Below are 17,489 nucleotides of genomic sequence, written 5' to 3' on the forward strand. Positions count from 1 at the left end.
TTCTCTTGTTGCACAGCGCAGGCTCTAGGCGCACAGGCTTCAGTAGTTGTGGCTTGCTGGCTCTAGAGCGCAGGCTCAGTAGTTGTGACGCACGGGCTTAGTTGCTCTGCGGCATGTGGGATCTTCCCGGACCAGGGCTCGAACCCATGTCCCTTGCGTTGGCAGGCGGATTCTTAACCACTGCGCCACCAGGGAAGCCCCTACACACTTACATTTTTTAATGGAGTTTTATAATTGACTCTTGGTGTGTTCTCATCAAGGCGGCCGTTTTTGCTGAATCCTACTTTTAATACAAGATTGTGTCCACGTTCTGTTCTTCGAATAGTCTTTCCATCAGATCAAGGCAGAGAAGGTCCTCACTAAAACCAACAGGATCACGCTCAACAATAGTTCTATTCTGCTTAACATCTTAGGATGCTGATGTATTGGTGTTTGAAAGGAAATGTGTCAGATTCTATGGAAAATGACTTGCCTAATTTCTTTTTTTTTTTAACATCTTTATTGGAGTATAATTGCTTTACAGTGTTGTGTTAGTTTCTGCTGCATAACAAAGTAAATCAGCTATACATATACATATGTCCCCATATCTCCTCCCTCTTGCATCTCCCTCCCTCCCACCCTCCTTAGCCCACTCCTCTAGGTGGTCGCAAAGCACCAAGGTGATCTCCCTGTGCCATGAGTTGCCTCATTTCTTAATGAAGGAGGTTGGATTCTCTAATTTTCAAGGTTCCTTCCAGATGCTGGACAGTTTTATGTATATCCAGGTGTCAAAATAAGAAAAATACTGTCGGAACTTCTGACAGTAGTGAATCGTTGGCTGGCTTGGCCAGCGCAAGGAAAGCCATTCTCCTGCAAGCCAAATGTGATCCAGACAGTCACTAGAAAACACTAAAAAGCCTATACCTCGTGCCTGAACCGCAGCCATCCTTAGCAAACAGAACTGGGCCATATCCACAAAATCGATTTTAAAAGGGAAAACAAGCCGAGATTCGTAAGTGATCTGCCTTGTAAACAGGTCAGTCTGTACTGGACTTGCTGATTCAACAGCGAACTGTACCATCTACAGTTACTGTTTCTTAAAGTAGCAGTGTGGGCAGCTGCTGGCAAAGCTGCAGCCCCGGGAAGCAGGTGGCCGGCAACCCTCTCTTCCCTGTTCCTCTAACAGATACTTGCAGCAACTGGGAGGGAAGTGTGTGCAGTGGATTTCAAGGAAAGAGACTTTTTTTTTTTTTTTTTTACTGGTATCATACATACAGTACATTCTCACATCTTTAAAAAAAAATCTTTTGACTTCCTTCATGTTACACACCCAAACCTCCCAACGGAACCCTAACCAAACCTCTCTCTGCAGACCAAGGGTGCTCATCTAGGTAGAGGTGATGGGGCCTCTGAGGAGAAGACATCTGGCAATATCCAGAGACATTTCTGGTTATCACCACTTGAGGGGTGCTGCTGGCATCGAGTGGGCAGAAGCCAGGGCTGGACAGGATAGCACCCGCAACAGAGGGTGATCAGGTCCAAAATGGCAAGAGTCCATGCTGAGACACCCTGCCGTATACGTGCAACAAACAGCCTAAGAAGACCTATCGTCTATTTAACCACCAAAGATCCATCGCACACCTCTTTTAGCTGACGAGGAGACAGCAGTGTTCATTCGAGACGAAGCCCTTGTCCTCATGAAGCGTATGCTCTAGAACTGGCACCCCTGCCTCTCTGAATTTCCCAGATTCCTGAAGGCAAAGAAACAATGTTTAGGTTCCTCTTTGTTGGCCTGGGAGGCAGGAAGTGTGAGAGAAAGTTGAGGGAGGAATATACGAGTAATATAACATTGAATGTGTCCACTCCTGGAAGGCTATACGGCCAAAGCTGTGGACAATCACAGAACCAAGGAATCAGGACCTACTTTCACATTCTTTGAATACTATGTCACCCTCTCACAGGACACAGCTGGAGCTGGGAACACAGCAGTGGAACAAGAAACGCCTCCTGGTGGATCAGGTTGAGGAGTTTGAATTGTTCCACTAGGAGTTTCCCCTCTGATTTAATGATAGTAATATAGTAATGGCTTCCTTCTACTGAGCACGTACTATATGAGAGGGGTTTGCATATAGATCTCTAATCCTTACAGCAAGCTTGCCAGGTTGGTATCATTATCTCCATTTACAGACTAGGAACCAAACTCAGTGAGCGTGTTTTTGAGGAGCAGATCTGGGTTCTTTCCTTGGTCTCTCTGGCTCTGATGCCCACGATCTTCCTCTTGGATGAGGACGCTTCTCAGTAAAACACCAAGCAGTCACTGTGAGCATGGGTGGTCACAGGTAGCACATCTTCCGCCAAATCCCCCTCTCAGCGCTTCTTAGGTTATCTACTCCATCCTTGGGCCCACCCACTGCCCTTGCCACTCACTCTCTCCTCCACCACCACCACCCATTGAGCCACACTGCCTGGGGCGGGCAGGGGCTGGGGGGGAGAAGCAGAGACGCGGGACAGGGTTAGACGCCACCAGAACCCTTGGCAATAACGATACCCCAAAACGTGATACAAGGAACACAATTCGGGAAGAACGCATTTACAGGTCATCATTTTCTGAGGCTGGACATGAGAGGAAGATAATTTACCAAACAAAAGCCAAGCTGGGCTGTGGCAGGAAGGCAGGAGAGCAGAGGGCTTGAGAGGATGGTCTTTGAAATCGACAGAACTGAGTTCCAGCTCTGCCAGCCACCCACTGTGTGACAAGCCTGACTCTCCTGACCCTCGCTTCCCCTTTCTGAGAATGGTCTCTATCCCTACTTAGACTGCAAGAGCTAAGGCGCATAAAGTATTTACACAGCAACTGGCATCTAACAAGCAACAGTGGCTGTCGTCACCAGCGGCAGCAGCAAGAGCACAAGAGGAACAGAGGGGGAAGCCATCACAACTAAGAGACACCAAGCACATTTTCTAATCTGTGGGACCCAGGGCAAAAATCCCAAGAAGTCTGTGAGAGTGACACAGAGCTGAGAAACCCCTGGGTCCATCCTCAGGAAAGAAAGCCCATCCGGCGCCAGTCTCTCTGGGCTTAAGGCCACAGCTTCCAGGAGCTGCTTCCACTTGGACCTGGCGAATCCAGAAGCTGTTATGGTTAAGGCAGGAGTGGGGAGGGATCCTCCGAGGTCTGCCAAGTAGATGATTAGTGTAAGATGTCAGGGGAACTCTTAATGTTACAAAATCCCCAAGTTCAGCTTTATAGTGCCCCTGTGTGTCTTCAACTTAATCACGGAATTAGAGCAAATGCATCTTAAGATTCTCTATGCAAAACTGGTTAAAATCCCTTTTCATTTGGGGAATTACGAGAAGGCAGGAAGTTCAGTAAGTTGGACCAACTATTCAACTTAAACGGTTTCCTGGCACGCAACCACCATTTGCATGCAATAATTCAATGTGTTGTTTACAAATCATCTTTATCTATTCATTAAAGCAGGTTCCTGAGAATCTTGCCAAGACAGAACTCATTTAGCTCAATTTGAGTCTGAGACGCTTCAAAGCATTTTTATCCTCTCTCTTATTCAAGAGATACTTACTGTGCTCCCAGTAGGTGAAAAGATCACACAGCGTGTGCTACATGCATGCATCGTTAATCAAACACCGTGAGGTAAATAACGGTTGCAACCCCACTCTGCAGATAAGCAAACTAAGTCTCAGGGTGGCGACTTGCCCAAAGGCTCACAGTTGGCTAACAGGAGAGTTGGTACTTGAACCAAGGGTCCCTGGCAGCCTGGCTCTTTGTCAGGAGCCTGAACTAACCACTTCCAGCAGGACGCCCTACCCTGCTTGGTGCTGCGGACACAACGCGGCCCCAAATACATTCTCAGCTCGCCTGCACCTTGCAACCCTCAACCCTGACTTCCCAGCAGTCCAAACGTGCCTTCTCCATTAAACCTCACCTGGGTGCTGCAGGCTAAGCTCAGGAATAAAATTCCTGGGGACAGACGCCTTTGTCGGTACCTCAGAAATTATCTTAACCATTCCTTAGCAGACCACAGCAACACTTACCAGGGACCTGGATTTCTGGAGATGCTTCCTACAAAGGAAAGAAGCTGAAAAGGTTTCCCCAAACCCTGCCCACATCCCTGCCACTTATATTCCACCAACCAGCAGCATTACCTGGGAGCTTGTTAGAGCTGCAGCGTCTCCAGGCCGCGCCTGACACCTGCTGAATCCCAGGTGATTTGTCTATACATTAAAGTTTGAGGTTTGTTGATTTATATCATGTAAAGCAAATCACCATAAGAAATGGGAAATAAGAGCTAATGGAATATAGACAGCATCATCAGAAAAATGTAAAAAAAATCATCATTTTCACAGATGCATTTTTTTCATCACCCAAAGAGATGATTAGACGGGGTTATCATTAAATGTGCAGGACAATCCTATAAAGGCACTTGAACATGGGTTTTAGGCGGGGCTCTCTTTTTCTCTGCCAATTTGGCTTAATTACCTCCTGTGACACTGGCCCCTAGTTTCCTTATTTGAGAAATTCAATGGCAGGTCCAGATGACCTCTCAAGTCCTGCCCAGCTCCCATATTTGAGGATATGAAATACGGGAGAACTGTGTCCCATTCACTGTTCATATGCACGGGGAAGCAGTGTTCACTGGGGTGAGGGATGCCAGTGCTTTTTGGGGTCACACAGTCCTTACTCCAAATCCCGTTTCTGTTCTATGTTAGCTGTGTGACCTCAGGCAAGTTACCTGTCCGCGCCTCAGCTGTCCCATGTGTAAAATGTTGCTGGTGCGGCCTACTTCAGTACTGTGAGGATTCTGTGGGTAATTATGTACAGCTCCAGTCTAGTGCCCGGTGCACTGAAGTAAACAGCTGTGAACACTAATAGGTTAAAGTGAAAAAAAAAATGTTTAAAACGTTACATATGTTACAGGATAGCCAAGTTATGGATAGACATGTCCAGGGCACATGCACACAATAAACGTTTGGTGAAAAAACGAATGATGACTTCACCTTATATGAGAGATCAGTTCATTTCAGCCAAGAGAATAATCTAAACGGGGAAAATTTTAAAGCCAGGGATACGTCTCCTAAAAGCCCGTCGTCTTCTTGAATTTACTAACATCAGGCTCAGCTGCCACAGAGAAAATCTGCACAAGCCCAGATACTGGACGAAGGGGGTGCCTTGTATATCAGTCACTCCATTAAAGATGATTTCATTTTAATCACTTCTAAATAGATCTGCGGCTTGTGGCTACACCAGCTTCCTGTTTGAGAAAGGCTCACCTGCAAAAACGGGCCAGGGCCTATTCATAACGTTTAATAGTGCGTCTATTGAAACTGTCTAAATGCTTTATTTTTGCAGGTTTATTTGATTTTGAATTTTTTCCCTTCTCTTGTCTATTGTCACTCCTGGCCTGTGAGCTCCTTGCCGGTAGCAACTGGGACTCTTTTCATCTCGATATCTAATTAATCCTTTAGTACACGGAGGCTGGGTGAAAGAGAAGTGTTAACAGTGTTCCAGAGCTGACAACGGAACTAAGAAGGGCCAGGTCACTGAAGTCTTGCCAGCTGTCTTAGGTTTGGAAATAAGGAAATGGCCTCTGTAATCCTGAAAGCAGGAAAATGTATTTTCGAGAAGCTAGTGCCAGGTAAGGACTAGGAAGCTTTCTGAGTGAGGACGTTTAGGACCTTAGGCCTGTCTGTAGGAGGCAGCTACTGACCCACAGTTGGACAGGCTGTGATCCCCTAGGTCAGGGCCTTTCCCTGCCTGAAGTAGCCAGAACCCCTTTGCCTCTTACAAAAAATAAAATCCTGGCCATTAAGAGAGCTTGTGGGTTCAGAAAGGCAAGAATGGGGAAAAAGGATAGGAAAAGTCGAAACTCCAGCCACTTTCTCCCTGTCACTTACGGCCTTCCATGCAGCCCTCTGCCCTCACCTAGACCCAGCAGGTCGCTCTGAGATGAACAAGGATGACTTGCGGATCCTCTTTGTCAAGCCTGGTCCCACCCTGCCTCCATGAGACGCGTTCTTATGGAGACACCATTGGAACACACTTGAACGTACTCCACCCTGGAAGGCGGGTCCCTCTAGAATTCAGTACCTGGCTGAACTCTTCACTGATGCCACTGAAGCAGATGGTGTGTAACCTCCTGGGAGGCCCAGGCCCATGTTGTCATCTTTGCACTCTCAGCACCTACAACAGTGACTGGCAACTAATATGTTCCGTTAATCTCACCAACAAGCAGAGCAGTAACTGAGAAGTTTTGGCACCTGAGGCATTTGTTACAAATGCACATTGTACCCCAGAGATCTGATGGAGCAGGTCTGGGGCAGGGACAGGAGCCTGTATTTTTTAACGCTGACTGGGCGGAGCTAAGTCCTGATGGGGTGGGGTCGGTGGGCGATGTAGTGAGGGCCCACCTTTGCGATTCAAAACACGAGAGCACAAACACTCACTAGGTACCTCCTCTGCACACCAAGGCGCACTCCGGGAGCAGACACGAGGCAGTTACGTGTCTCGTGGTCATGAGCGAGGGAGGAGGAATTAACGATCCTTAATACAAATACAGGCTATAAAGACGCGGTAGGACCACAAAGGAGGTGGGCTTAATCATGCCTGGGCCAAGCGCTTTGAAGGACAATTATAGACGTGGCAACTCAAGAAGGCCTCGAAGGATGTGTGGCAGCTTTTCAGGTAGACGAAGGGGAGGAGGGCAACCCGAGCAGAAGGAACTTCACAAGACAAATCTCAGAGGCTGGCAAGTCCATGGTTTATCCAACAGAAGGGCCAGGCATTTGCTGCTGTTACCAGAGAGAATGGGCCAACTGAGCGGCATAATGGAGTTGGGGAGGCACAGGTGATGAAGCTGAAAAGGAGGGGGGTTTCAGATTAAAAAGAGCAATACAGAAGTTTCTACCACAAAAGTCAGTCAGAGCTGCTGGTAAAGGTAGGGGTGCAGACCCACAATTCCACCTGGCTGGAGCACACAACCCCACAACAGAGGCACCCTTAGGTGGTGAGAGACAGAGTCAAAAGAATGCACTGCCGTGGCAGAGGAGAGGGGCAGGGGAGTTTCGGAACGACGAGACCAGGCGTAGTGTAGAAGGCTAAGCTGTGAGCCCAGGTCGGGGAGGCCTGGGGAGAGACAAGCTTGGGAGCAGGACGCTAGAGAGTGTGACAGGAGCTGGAGGGGCCCAGGATGTGCAGAGGGAGGGACACGGAGAGGACGGGACGGCTTAGCCTTGGAGCAACGTCAAGTACAGAGCTGGACGGGGAAGGGTACGTGAGACAGAAGGGGACTCCAGGTAGGATGGTGGTGGTGTTGACCGTAACAGGGTAGGTGATGTGTGTCCAGAACTCAGGAGAGGGGTCAGGGCTAGGATGCAGATTTGCAACTGATAATTAGAGTAAAATCAGCCGCCACAGAAGGGAAAGTCACTGTGGGTAGAATTCAAGAGCCCCCTAAATATTTAGTGTGGGCTGAGCTGTCCTAGGCTCTGATCTAGGAGCTGAGGACAGAGTGGCGGGGAAAAGAACCCTGGGAAGTGTACATTCTGGTGAGAGAAGACAGACGAACAGTGCTAACCCTACAGAGACAACAAAGCAGGAGCAGGGCCTCGGGGAATGTGTCAGGAGATGCGGGTCATTTTCTATCAATGGTCAGGGAAGGTCTCGCTGAGACGATGACATTCAAGCAGAGACTGGAAGTAAGGGAAGCGCAGACCTAGCAGATGACTGAGGGAAGAGCATCCCAGGAGGAAGGACCCCCAGTGGCAAAGGCCCATGCTTAGGATGATGGAGAAAGAGCAAGGGGTCCAGCAAGCCAGAAGGGCATGTGCAGTAGGGAGAGTGACAGAGAGACAGCAGGAGAAAGGTGTACCAGGCGGGGGCAGGACATGCTGCAGAGTCTCACGGGCCACGATAAGCACTCTGGCTTTTGCTCGCAGAGGACCCGGGAGCAGAGAAGTGACATGTTTGAACTGTGGTATTTCAAGGGACCGCTCTGGCTGCTGTGATGGGAATGAACTGTATGGGGCAAGAGCAGAAGCAGGGAGAGCAGTTAGGATGCTCTTGCCTTCATCCAGGTGACAGATGTGGTGTGGTCCAGGGTCTGGGATGCAGGTGGTGAGAATACATTGGATGCTAGATGCATTTTGAGCATAGAATCAATAGCATTTGTTGTTAACGGATGTACCAGGAGGAAGAAGGATGGGGAAGGGGATAGAAAAGGGGGGGGAGGTAAGGAGGAAGAGGAAGAGAATCACAGATGACTCCAAGATTTGGGGGGGGGCGATGAACAACTGGAAGGATGGGGTGGCTGTAAACTGCTCTGGTCTGAGATGACACAGACGAAGGAGACAAGGTGGGGAGGGCAGCCGAGGAAGTGGTTTGGCACGTGTTGAGTAAGGATGTGTATTAGACATCCACATGGAGACGGAGAGGAGGAGCTGGATGCGTGAGTGCAAGGTTTTGGGAATCACCAGTGTACAGACGCAGCTGAAAGCCTTGTGACTGGATGAGATCACTGGTGTGTCTGGGAACAAGAGAAGAGGCCTGAGCACTGAGCCCATGGATAAAACTTAAGAGGACAGGGGAGGGTCATCATGAGATGAAAACAAAGCAGTCAGAGGCACACAAACAAGAGTGGCCTCCAAGAATCAAGACAGGTCCGAGTTTTACAGAGCCAGAAAAGGGAGGAAAACTCTTCCTCCTACACCCCCCGCCAAAATTATCCCCCAAATGTTTGAATCCTTAGCCATAAAGTCTAATTAAAAAACAAAACAACAAATAAAGACTTACTGGAGTTTACTACTGAAACTGCAAATAACTCTACTGGGGGGACTCTCAAATTCATCCATGACGGAAATAAATTAGGATGCTGGCTTCCTCACACTGAATTCAGACAAGTTGCTCTGGGGAACCACTGATGGGTGAACGGGTGGTAATTAGGGAGCACTGGATAATAATTTTAGTAGTTAGCATTTACACGTATTCTATGCTAGGACACTTGTTGGTATTTTACATTCATAGCGCTCATGTAGCCCTAAGAATATCCTATGATTATTTATTCCCATTTCACAAACCATGCAAGTGAGGCCTAGTGAGGCTAGAACATTTGTTCACCGTCACAGAGTAGGCTGGAAGGTAGGACAGGCCAAGAGGCAGGTGCCAAAGACTTTCAAGTAGCAGGAGACCTTTGGATGGTGTGGTTCTCAAGACTGACGTCATCGGCGGCAGACAGCAGCTACCTGAGGTGAAGGCTGCCCTTGGAGGGCTCTCCTGAGAGCCTTACCACCCTCTCTACAATCTTGTTTCTCTGGGGGGGAAAAAAGATACAGGGGAACCTCTAGAACACAATGTGCTCACAACTCCGAGGGAAAGAGGGGCACCCTGCATCTCCAGAGAAGTGGAGAAGTTCAATAGCAGCTATGGGATGACGGATCAGGCAAAATGAATTCATACGTGCAATGCTGGAGCTAAATATTATTTCTAAATTAATACAGCCACTTCTGTTGAAGATTTGGACATGGTGGCAGTAACATGTTTCATTTGATTACTGGCTTTCAGAGAACAAAAATGTGCAAACACACAGTAGGAAGGCTATAGTCTGTCTTCACTGGAGTTACCGTGGTTTTAACTTAAAAGATATTAGATATTCTTTAAAAGTTGTGTTAAGATATATTTACAACACAGGGAATAGAGTCAAGATTTTATAATAACTATAAATGGAGTATAACCTTTAAAAATTATGAATCACTATATTGTACACTGTGTAACTTACATAATATTGTACATCAACTATGATTCCAAAAAAAAAGATACCAGATAGTCTTTAAAAGTTGTGTTGCTATATAGTATTAGTATCTTAGACCATTCTTAAAAATGTTGTGCCTGTAAGGAGACTAATTTTTGACCTGTTTATAAACACATTCTGTTGATACTGTTTCCAGCAGCCCACCAGTATCCAATGGTCCAGAGGTCCAGATTTAACACCTTGAAAACAGATACCAGGTAATAGCAATTACAACACACCTTTGAAAACAAAGACACACATGATTTCATTCTGCTACAATTTGCCAAAACCATTCTTGTTTTGACACTAAAACGCTCTTAGCATCTCATAACGAAAGTGAAAATATTAAAAATAAAAAAAACCCAACAGACTCACTGTATCTTACCCACCCCCAACTTCTCTGTGCCCCCAGAAAAGACAATGACTCCAAGTGTCAGTTCTTGTAGATGGGTGCTAATTCCAACAGGAAGAAAGGAATGAGCTTGTCTCCCTAAGAAAAGATGAATATCACTTTTTAAAATTCTTGCAGGTATTTTACACAAGGCTTTTAAAAACCAGATTTGCGGGCTTCCCTGGTGGCGCAGTGGTTGAGAGTCCGCCTGCCGATGCAGGGAACACAGGTTCGTGCCCCGGTCCAGGAGGATCCCACATGCCGCGGAGCGGCTGGGCCCGTGCGCCATGGCCGCTGAGCCTGTGCGTCCGGAGCCTGTGCTCCGCAACGGCAGAGGCCACAACAGTGAGAAGCCCGTGTAAGGCAAAAAAAAAAAAAAAACACAAAAAACCAAAAAAAACCCCCAAAACAAACAAACAAAAAACAGATTTGCATCTACTGAGTAAATTTCACAGCAAACGGACACACCCATGCCTCCCTAACAATTAACCATTGAGTTACAGTGTCATCAAAAGTTCCATAAGCTCTTGGGACAACCTTGAAGTGTCATCCTTGGGCACCGGCTGGGTGACAGATACTACGAAGGGACTTTGCAATTCATCCATTTATTCATCTGTCAAAAATTTCTTGCACTCCTACTAGGTGCCAAACACAAGTTCCTGCTCACTGGCCCATAACAGAGAGGGAAATGTTGAGGGATTGAGACAGATGGAAAAATAAACAGTTTCCTACACAGCACAACTCAGTAGCATTATGAACTTTATGAAGAAAAACAGGGAGGACATGAGTGAAGGGAGGGAGGAGGGCTGCTAACTTAGATGCGGCAGTCATGTAGGCATTTCTGAGAAGGTACCTGAGCTGTCCCCTGAGAAAGCTATAATTGGCCCCACTTTACCAACAAGGTGAGGCATGGCTCACCACTGAATCCCCAGCGCCTAGCAGGCGTGTGGGTCCACAGTAAGTGCTCAAGAAACAGCCGCCCAGTGGATGAGAAAGAATTCAAAGGCTGCATCGGTGGACGGGGGTAGGCGCCCGCTGTGCCACAGTAATACCACCTCCGCACAGTTCCCAGGGGGCTGGTCGACTTTCCCGAGCGCTGTCACGGCGAGGGTCGTGTCCCGAGTTCCCCAAGAGCCCCGTGGGGGTGACCAGGACAGCATCACTCGCTTCACTTTACAGCGAGGACCGATCACCCCCGCCAGGCCCAGCATCTCCCACTGCCCAGCCAGGATACCCGCCCGCCGGCGTTTCTTCTACGGAAGGAAAGAAAGAGGAAAAGTGCTGCCGAAACTTTGGCGACTGCGTGTTTTCTCTCCCGGCCGTGAGGCGAGGCCGCCCGACAGCCGCTCGCGTCGGCCCAAAACCCTCGGCTTCCGAGCCGGCTCTGCGCGAGCTCGCGCGGCGGGGCCGGCGCCCGGGGCCCGGGGCTGGGGGCCGGGCCGCCCGAGCTCACCCGGCGCGGGGCGGGGGAGGTGGGCCCCGAGACAAAGCGGCGGCGCAGGCCCGGCGGGCGCACGGCGGCGGTGGCGAGCCCCGCGACCCACTCACCTGTCGAGCCAGAAGGTCCAGGGCGAGTGCAGCGGGATCCCACCCGGCTCGGGCCGCAGCTCCGAGAGCTGCTGCAGGCCCAGCGGCGGCGCGGTGGCGGTGGCGGCGGCGGCGGCGGCGCGGGGCCCCGGCGGTGCCCGGGCCCCGGAGGGGGGCGCGGCGGCCGGGGGCAACGCCATGTTCTCCGCCCCGCCTGCGAGACCGGCGGACGCACGGACCGCGGGGCGAGCAGCGGCTGAGTCACCCAGGCCCCCGCCCGCCCCGCCGCGGCCGCCCCGCCCCGCCCCGCGCGCGCCCCGCCCTGGCCCGGCCCTTCGCCCGCCCGGCCTTGGAGCCGCGCCGCCGGGCCGCCCGGGGCCGCCGAACAAAAGCACTGCCCACGCGAGTGGGGGGCCGATTCGGCGCAGGCACCGACCCAGCGTGCGGGGACTGACGGACTCGCGGGTCTGGGGGAGGGCAGAGCAGCGGCGGGGACGGATTCCAGGCTACAGGGGTGGGAGGAACAGAGGAAGGGTCAAGCGGTGGGTTCTGCAGCCAGACAGGCGGTGAGCAAGACGTATGGGTGGGCTACAGAAAGATGGAGGGATGGAGGGATGGATGGTCCAGTGGATGGAGTCTCAGACCCACATGGTGGGAGGGGAGGAGGGGTGGACAGACATACCAGCAGTCTGAAGGATGGGTGGGAAAGCTGGCAGATGGTAGGAGGAGGGGTGGAGGGATGGAAGGGCAGATGGAAGCACAGTTGGATGTGAGAGACAGATGCCCGGGGAACCGCTGGCCAAATGAATAGAGACTGGAGTGCCCAAGAGTGCAGAAAGAAATGGTCAGACAGACAGAACCAGGACCACTGACCGGGGGATGAAGTTGTTACAGGTCAGTTTTGCATGTTTCCTAACTCAGCTGATTTGAAGGGGCCACCAGGTGCCCAGAGTGTGACCAACTTTAAATGAGGGTGCCCCAAATCAGCCCAAGGTCTCCACACTTGCCCCAAAGCACCCACAAGGAAGGAGGAGGAAACTGAGCATCAGGAACCCAGCCCTCCGCGGAGGAAGCCCCTATGGCCATTAAGATTCCCGAGCCTCCTAGCACCGCCCCTTGGCAAGTGTCTATCATTCTCTCTTTCAAAAGAAAAGGAGACGCATGAGGGCATGTGAACACACATGTCATAACTGGCGTGGACATGGACACCCTCCTTAAGCTTGAATTTCTGGATAGTGCCTCTCTGGCCTTTACCAGCTGTGGATGTAGAGTTCTGTCTCCTCAAAGATTTTCTCCGTGGCCTAGCATACATTCCGCTCATAACCTGAGCAACTCTGGGATGGACTAGAAGAGGAGCTACAAAACTAGATGGGTTCGGGGGTTTCACAGGCATTGTAAACACCTGTTATGAGTCCCAGGGTAGGTGCCTTCCCTAAAAGGTATTCAAGTTCTGCTAAAATGACCACAATGAAAACAAAACCGCTGCTTTGCTATCCCTGCTTCGAACATAATTTTTATACGACGTATGATGCTGCAAGCAGTGACATGTTTAAAAGCCCTTGCACCTCTGAGATACAAGGGGCGCTTTCGGTTAGATGCATTTTTGGGGTTGGTTAATTTCTCCTTTTATTTTTTCCAGAAAATGCATATATGGCAGTGTTTAAGCTATTCTGAGCACTTTATCCTTATTAACTCATTTAATCCTCACAAAATCCAATGAGGAAGATACTATTATTAGCACATTTAATAGATGAGAAGTGGAGAAGTTAAATTAACCCCAAGGTCACCCAGTTAGTGAGAGAGCCAGGATTGGAACATACGTATTCAGGCTCCAGAGTCTAGGCTTGTAACTGCCAGTCTCTACTGCCTCTCTAGCTGGAAAACTAACAGGTCCACATAGTAAAAATAAGAAAATGAATAGTAAGTCTCCTTCCCTCCCAAGGCTATCAGTCTTCTTGCCCAGAGGAAACCACTGTTAACAGTTGCCTTCCGGAAAAATGCAAGTATGCCTGTAAAGGCATATATCTACAAATATAAATTGTATACCTACTACCTATATCTTTTATAAAGAAATAGAAGCATTTTATACCACTGCCGCACCTCCTTATCTTAACTGACATTATACATTTGAAGACTTTCATATCAAAACATATAAATCTACTTCTTTTTAAGGACTGCAAAGTAATCCATTCTAAAGAAGTAATGTAATTTAATTCACTAGCGCTCAAGATTTATTTGGTTTGCAGTCATTTTCTTTGATAAATAATGCTACCATAAGCATTTTTATATTTAATGTCTTTCCTCAACTGCACAAGTTTATTTCAGAATAAGTTTGGAGAAGAAGAATTTTTGCCTGTGTCTAAAATTGCTAAATTACATTGCTAAATTACCATGCAAATGGTTACATGCATTTATATATAATTGATTTATAAATAATGGCTGATTCTGAAATTTTATATTTACTTAGTGACATCTTTAATCTTTATATAAAATTCTAAGGCATTGGTAGAAAGGGAGTTTTTGCTTTCTATTGATTAGAACTAGTCAAACTGTCAAGTTTAGCTTCTCCCTTATGTTCTGTGACAATACTCTCAGCAAGAAAGGAATATTTTAAAAGTTTTATCTGCAGTTTCTAAAAGACAGTATGCACCACCTGATAAATTACTTTCAGAATTTAGAACTAGGAACAGTCACGCAATTTGTCTTCATTGAATATCAATTATGTACCTCCCTCTCTTTTTGCTTTGGCTTCCAGGATGCTCGAAATTACAGCTGCTGTTCCATCACAACATCAATATTAACCAATGAAAAAGCATCCCTATTTTTATGTTAATATATTCCTATTTTATGTTAATGATCCAGTTGCACGTGTGCATCTTATACCGTGAACCCCTCAAATCTATTTTGGAAGCAGGTGATATACAAAAAATATAAAATTTAAATCACCTTAAGATTAATAAAAGAAGTCAGGCAACATGACTACGGTGAGAAGCAAGGAGGGAACAATGGGCATTACTTTCGTTCCCTTCCTGTCTGAAATGTGTAAGAGACTTAACTCTTGTTATCACTCTTCAGAATCACCCTTAGAAGATAATAAATGAGGAAAATTCCCCTCATCTTTCCCACTTTGCAACTGGGCAGCAGGAATTCCAATAATTTCAGGGTAGAAAGGGAACTTGGAGATTACCTACGCACACCCATCATATTACAAATGGAGAAACTGAGGCCCAGAGAGGTGAGGTGACTTACCCGAGGCCACAGCTCTAGGAAATAACACAGGCAGGACTAGAACGTGGGTAGCTTGAGATCCAGGCCAATGTGCTCTCCCACTGCGTAACACGCAACTCAGACAGCTTGGGGCGGCAGGAGGGAGGAAGAGAAGGTGACCCCACAGCCCCTAGCAATGAAAGCAACAAAAAAGACTTGAGGCACTCATAAATAATTAAGCAGTGAGCTGCAGCAGCTACTCCCCTCCCTTCCAGCATCCAGTCACCAAGGCAACTTGGGCAGGGTGCCTGCTGGTTGCCTAGTAACAGTGTGGTCTGCTCCCCTGACATGCTCCCTAGGCATCAAAAAGGATTTGAGAGCCGGAAAGAGCCTTAGACAGGGACCACTACTCCAACACCTTCATTTTCCAAATGGGTAAATAGAGGCCCAGAGAAGCCGAGTAACCTGCCCAAGGTCACACAGCTACTCAGAGGCACAGCCAGTCTCCATTTCTAGTTGCTTTCCATTGCACTATGGCTGCCTCAGGGACATTGCAGATGGAGGAGAGGAGATCTCTCCACAGTTCCTAGAACAAGAAAGTAAGATGGAGAGAGCAAGCAAGAAAGAGACGGAGACCTTCAGCTTTCATATGCAATTAACAGGAGCTGGTAATCCCATCGGCCAGACTTTCATCATCACCATGGCAACATGGGTGAGGTGGGTACTGGTTGCCTAGTAACAAGTGGTCCTCTGTCTTCCACTCACATCTGGCTCCCTGGGAGTCACAGGAACAGTTGAATGTTGGAGCTGGAAGGGAAGGCAGGGATCCGAACTCAGTCTCCTCCTTTGACTGAGGTTCAGGGCCACTGTACAAGGTGACACAGCCACAGAGCTAGCTAGTGACAGGGACTCGTTGGATAGCCAGCCTTTCCTGAATTCACTCTGTTTACTGCTGTCACAGCACTGTGGAAAGGGAAGCTTCACTCAGTAAAGACAAAACGTGGCAGGGGAATGGCAAGTGGTCCCCAGGAGGTATTTCTACTGCTCGTCTAAACGGTGGCAATTCTGCACACGAGGCCTGGCACACAAGGGGCACTCCGCACAGTATGAAACACAGGGTCTCTAAAGTCAGAACATCTGAGTCAAAAGCCAGTTCTCCCCAAACCTGGAAAGCTTCTTATCCCTCTGCACCTCTGTCTCCACATCTAAGAAATGGGTATCCTGATAGTCCCTACCTCTCGAGATGTCATTAGGATTAAATGAGAAAACGTACACATCAAGCGCCTGGTATACAGTAAAGATGCAGTAAATATTAAGCAGTCATTTATTCCACTTTCAGTAAATATTTGTGGCATGTCTGCTATGTAAATGCCACTGTTCTAGGGTCTTGAGATTCATTAGCGAGCAATACAGACAAAAGAAATCCCTATTTCAGGAAGCACACTTTGCAGTGGAATGAATATTTGATATACACACACACACACACACAATACATATATCTATTTGTTTGTTGAATGGGTGGAGAAACTCATTGGCAATATGCTATGTTTATGTTACTGGGCTCCTTCTCTAAGACTGAAAAGTTTCCTGTTTACAGGGTGTGATGCTATAAATATGCAGGCCTGTCTTGTATGTGGAAACTCTCGACGTTTTCCTTTCTTTTAAAAGCTCGGAGGAAAAAGGAAGGCAGTGGCCACTAGATGGCAGACCTGTCTCCCCAGATACTGGGCCTGGAGGCACAGGCCAGGGGCACAGACTGTGACAGACACTTCCAGCAAAGGCAAGGGCTGCGGTTGGTCCGTCCCAGGGCAAGGCTAGGAGGAGTGGGGGAGACTAGAAACGCCTCTGGGACACTGGGGGTGTAAGGGGAGACTGTACTGTGGTGTGAGAGTGATTGCTTTAGTGAGACTGAATCCTGCCTTCACCAAGACCTTGCCCCAGGTAAGCTGTGTGACCCGGGGAAGTTTTATTCACCTTGCTGAGCTCCAGATTTCTCCTGTGGAACAAAGAGGTAATAACAAGAGCTCCCTCTTGTTGCTGCTTTGAGGCATGCATGAGAAAACATGTCTAAGGCACCCTGCAAGCTGTACATCGAAAAAGCTCAAGCAATGTTACAGAATCTAAAAGACCCCTGAAGGTCTGGTTCAGGGTTGCAAGTGGAAGAGAGAGGGCTAAGGGAAAGAGCACTTATTAAAGCCCTTGTGATGAGGAGACGGCGGTCCTCCCAGTCACTGGGCTTGGAAATTGTGGCACTGAGGTTCGGTTGTCCCACCTTCCACCTCCCTGCCCACCCATCAGCCCCAGAGTCCTTGTCCTGTCTTCCTGCCCTTGCACTGCTCTTCCTCTTTATTCCCAGGGGTGGCACCCGCCCCCGGGCCTCACCTGCTGAGGTCCAGCCAAGCACATTAGTCTCCCTGCTTCCGGCACCAGCCTCCCTCCCACCCGCTGTGGGACAGCAGCCTGAGCAATTGTCCCCAAACGCCCGTTTGAGCATGTCTGAAGTTTTCCACTGGCTTCTTACAGCTCTTGGGAGAAAGCTCAGACTCCTTCCGGTGGGCACCAGGGCTCACCACCTTCTGGATCCT

The 17,489-nt window shown here is 48.7% G+C and overlaps 1 protein-coding gene across 3 annotated transcripts in view; it reads right to left on the reverse strand.

Moving 5' to 3' along the window:
• EIF4E3 (eukaryotic translation initiation factor 4E family member 3) overlaps nt 1-15,057 on the reverse strand; it is a gene marked incomplete at its 5' end in the record, with an annotated part of 42,260 nt that extends 27,203 nt beyond the window's left edge. Inside the window, one exon of one of the 3 annotated variants that reach the window (XM_082663473.1) lies at nt 11,719-11,897. In XM_082663473.1, coding sequence (XP_082519599.1) covers nt 11,719-11,897 — 179 coding nt within the window. Of the gene's footprint in view, nt 1-1,620; nt 1,663-11,718; nt 11,898-14,946 lie in introns of those variants that run through there. The other 2 variants (XM_082663475.1, XM_082663474.1) reach the window with 2 other exon arrangements.
• Nucleotides 15,058-17,489: the final 2,432 nt, after the last annotated feature.

The sequence above is a fragment of the Grampus griseus genome (assembly GCF_964374135.1).
Source record: "Grampus griseus genome assembly, chromosome: 10".
NCBI classification, from domain to species: domain Eukaryota; kingdom Metazoa; phylum Chordata; class Mammalia; order Artiodactyla; family Delphinidae; genus Grampus; species Grampus griseus.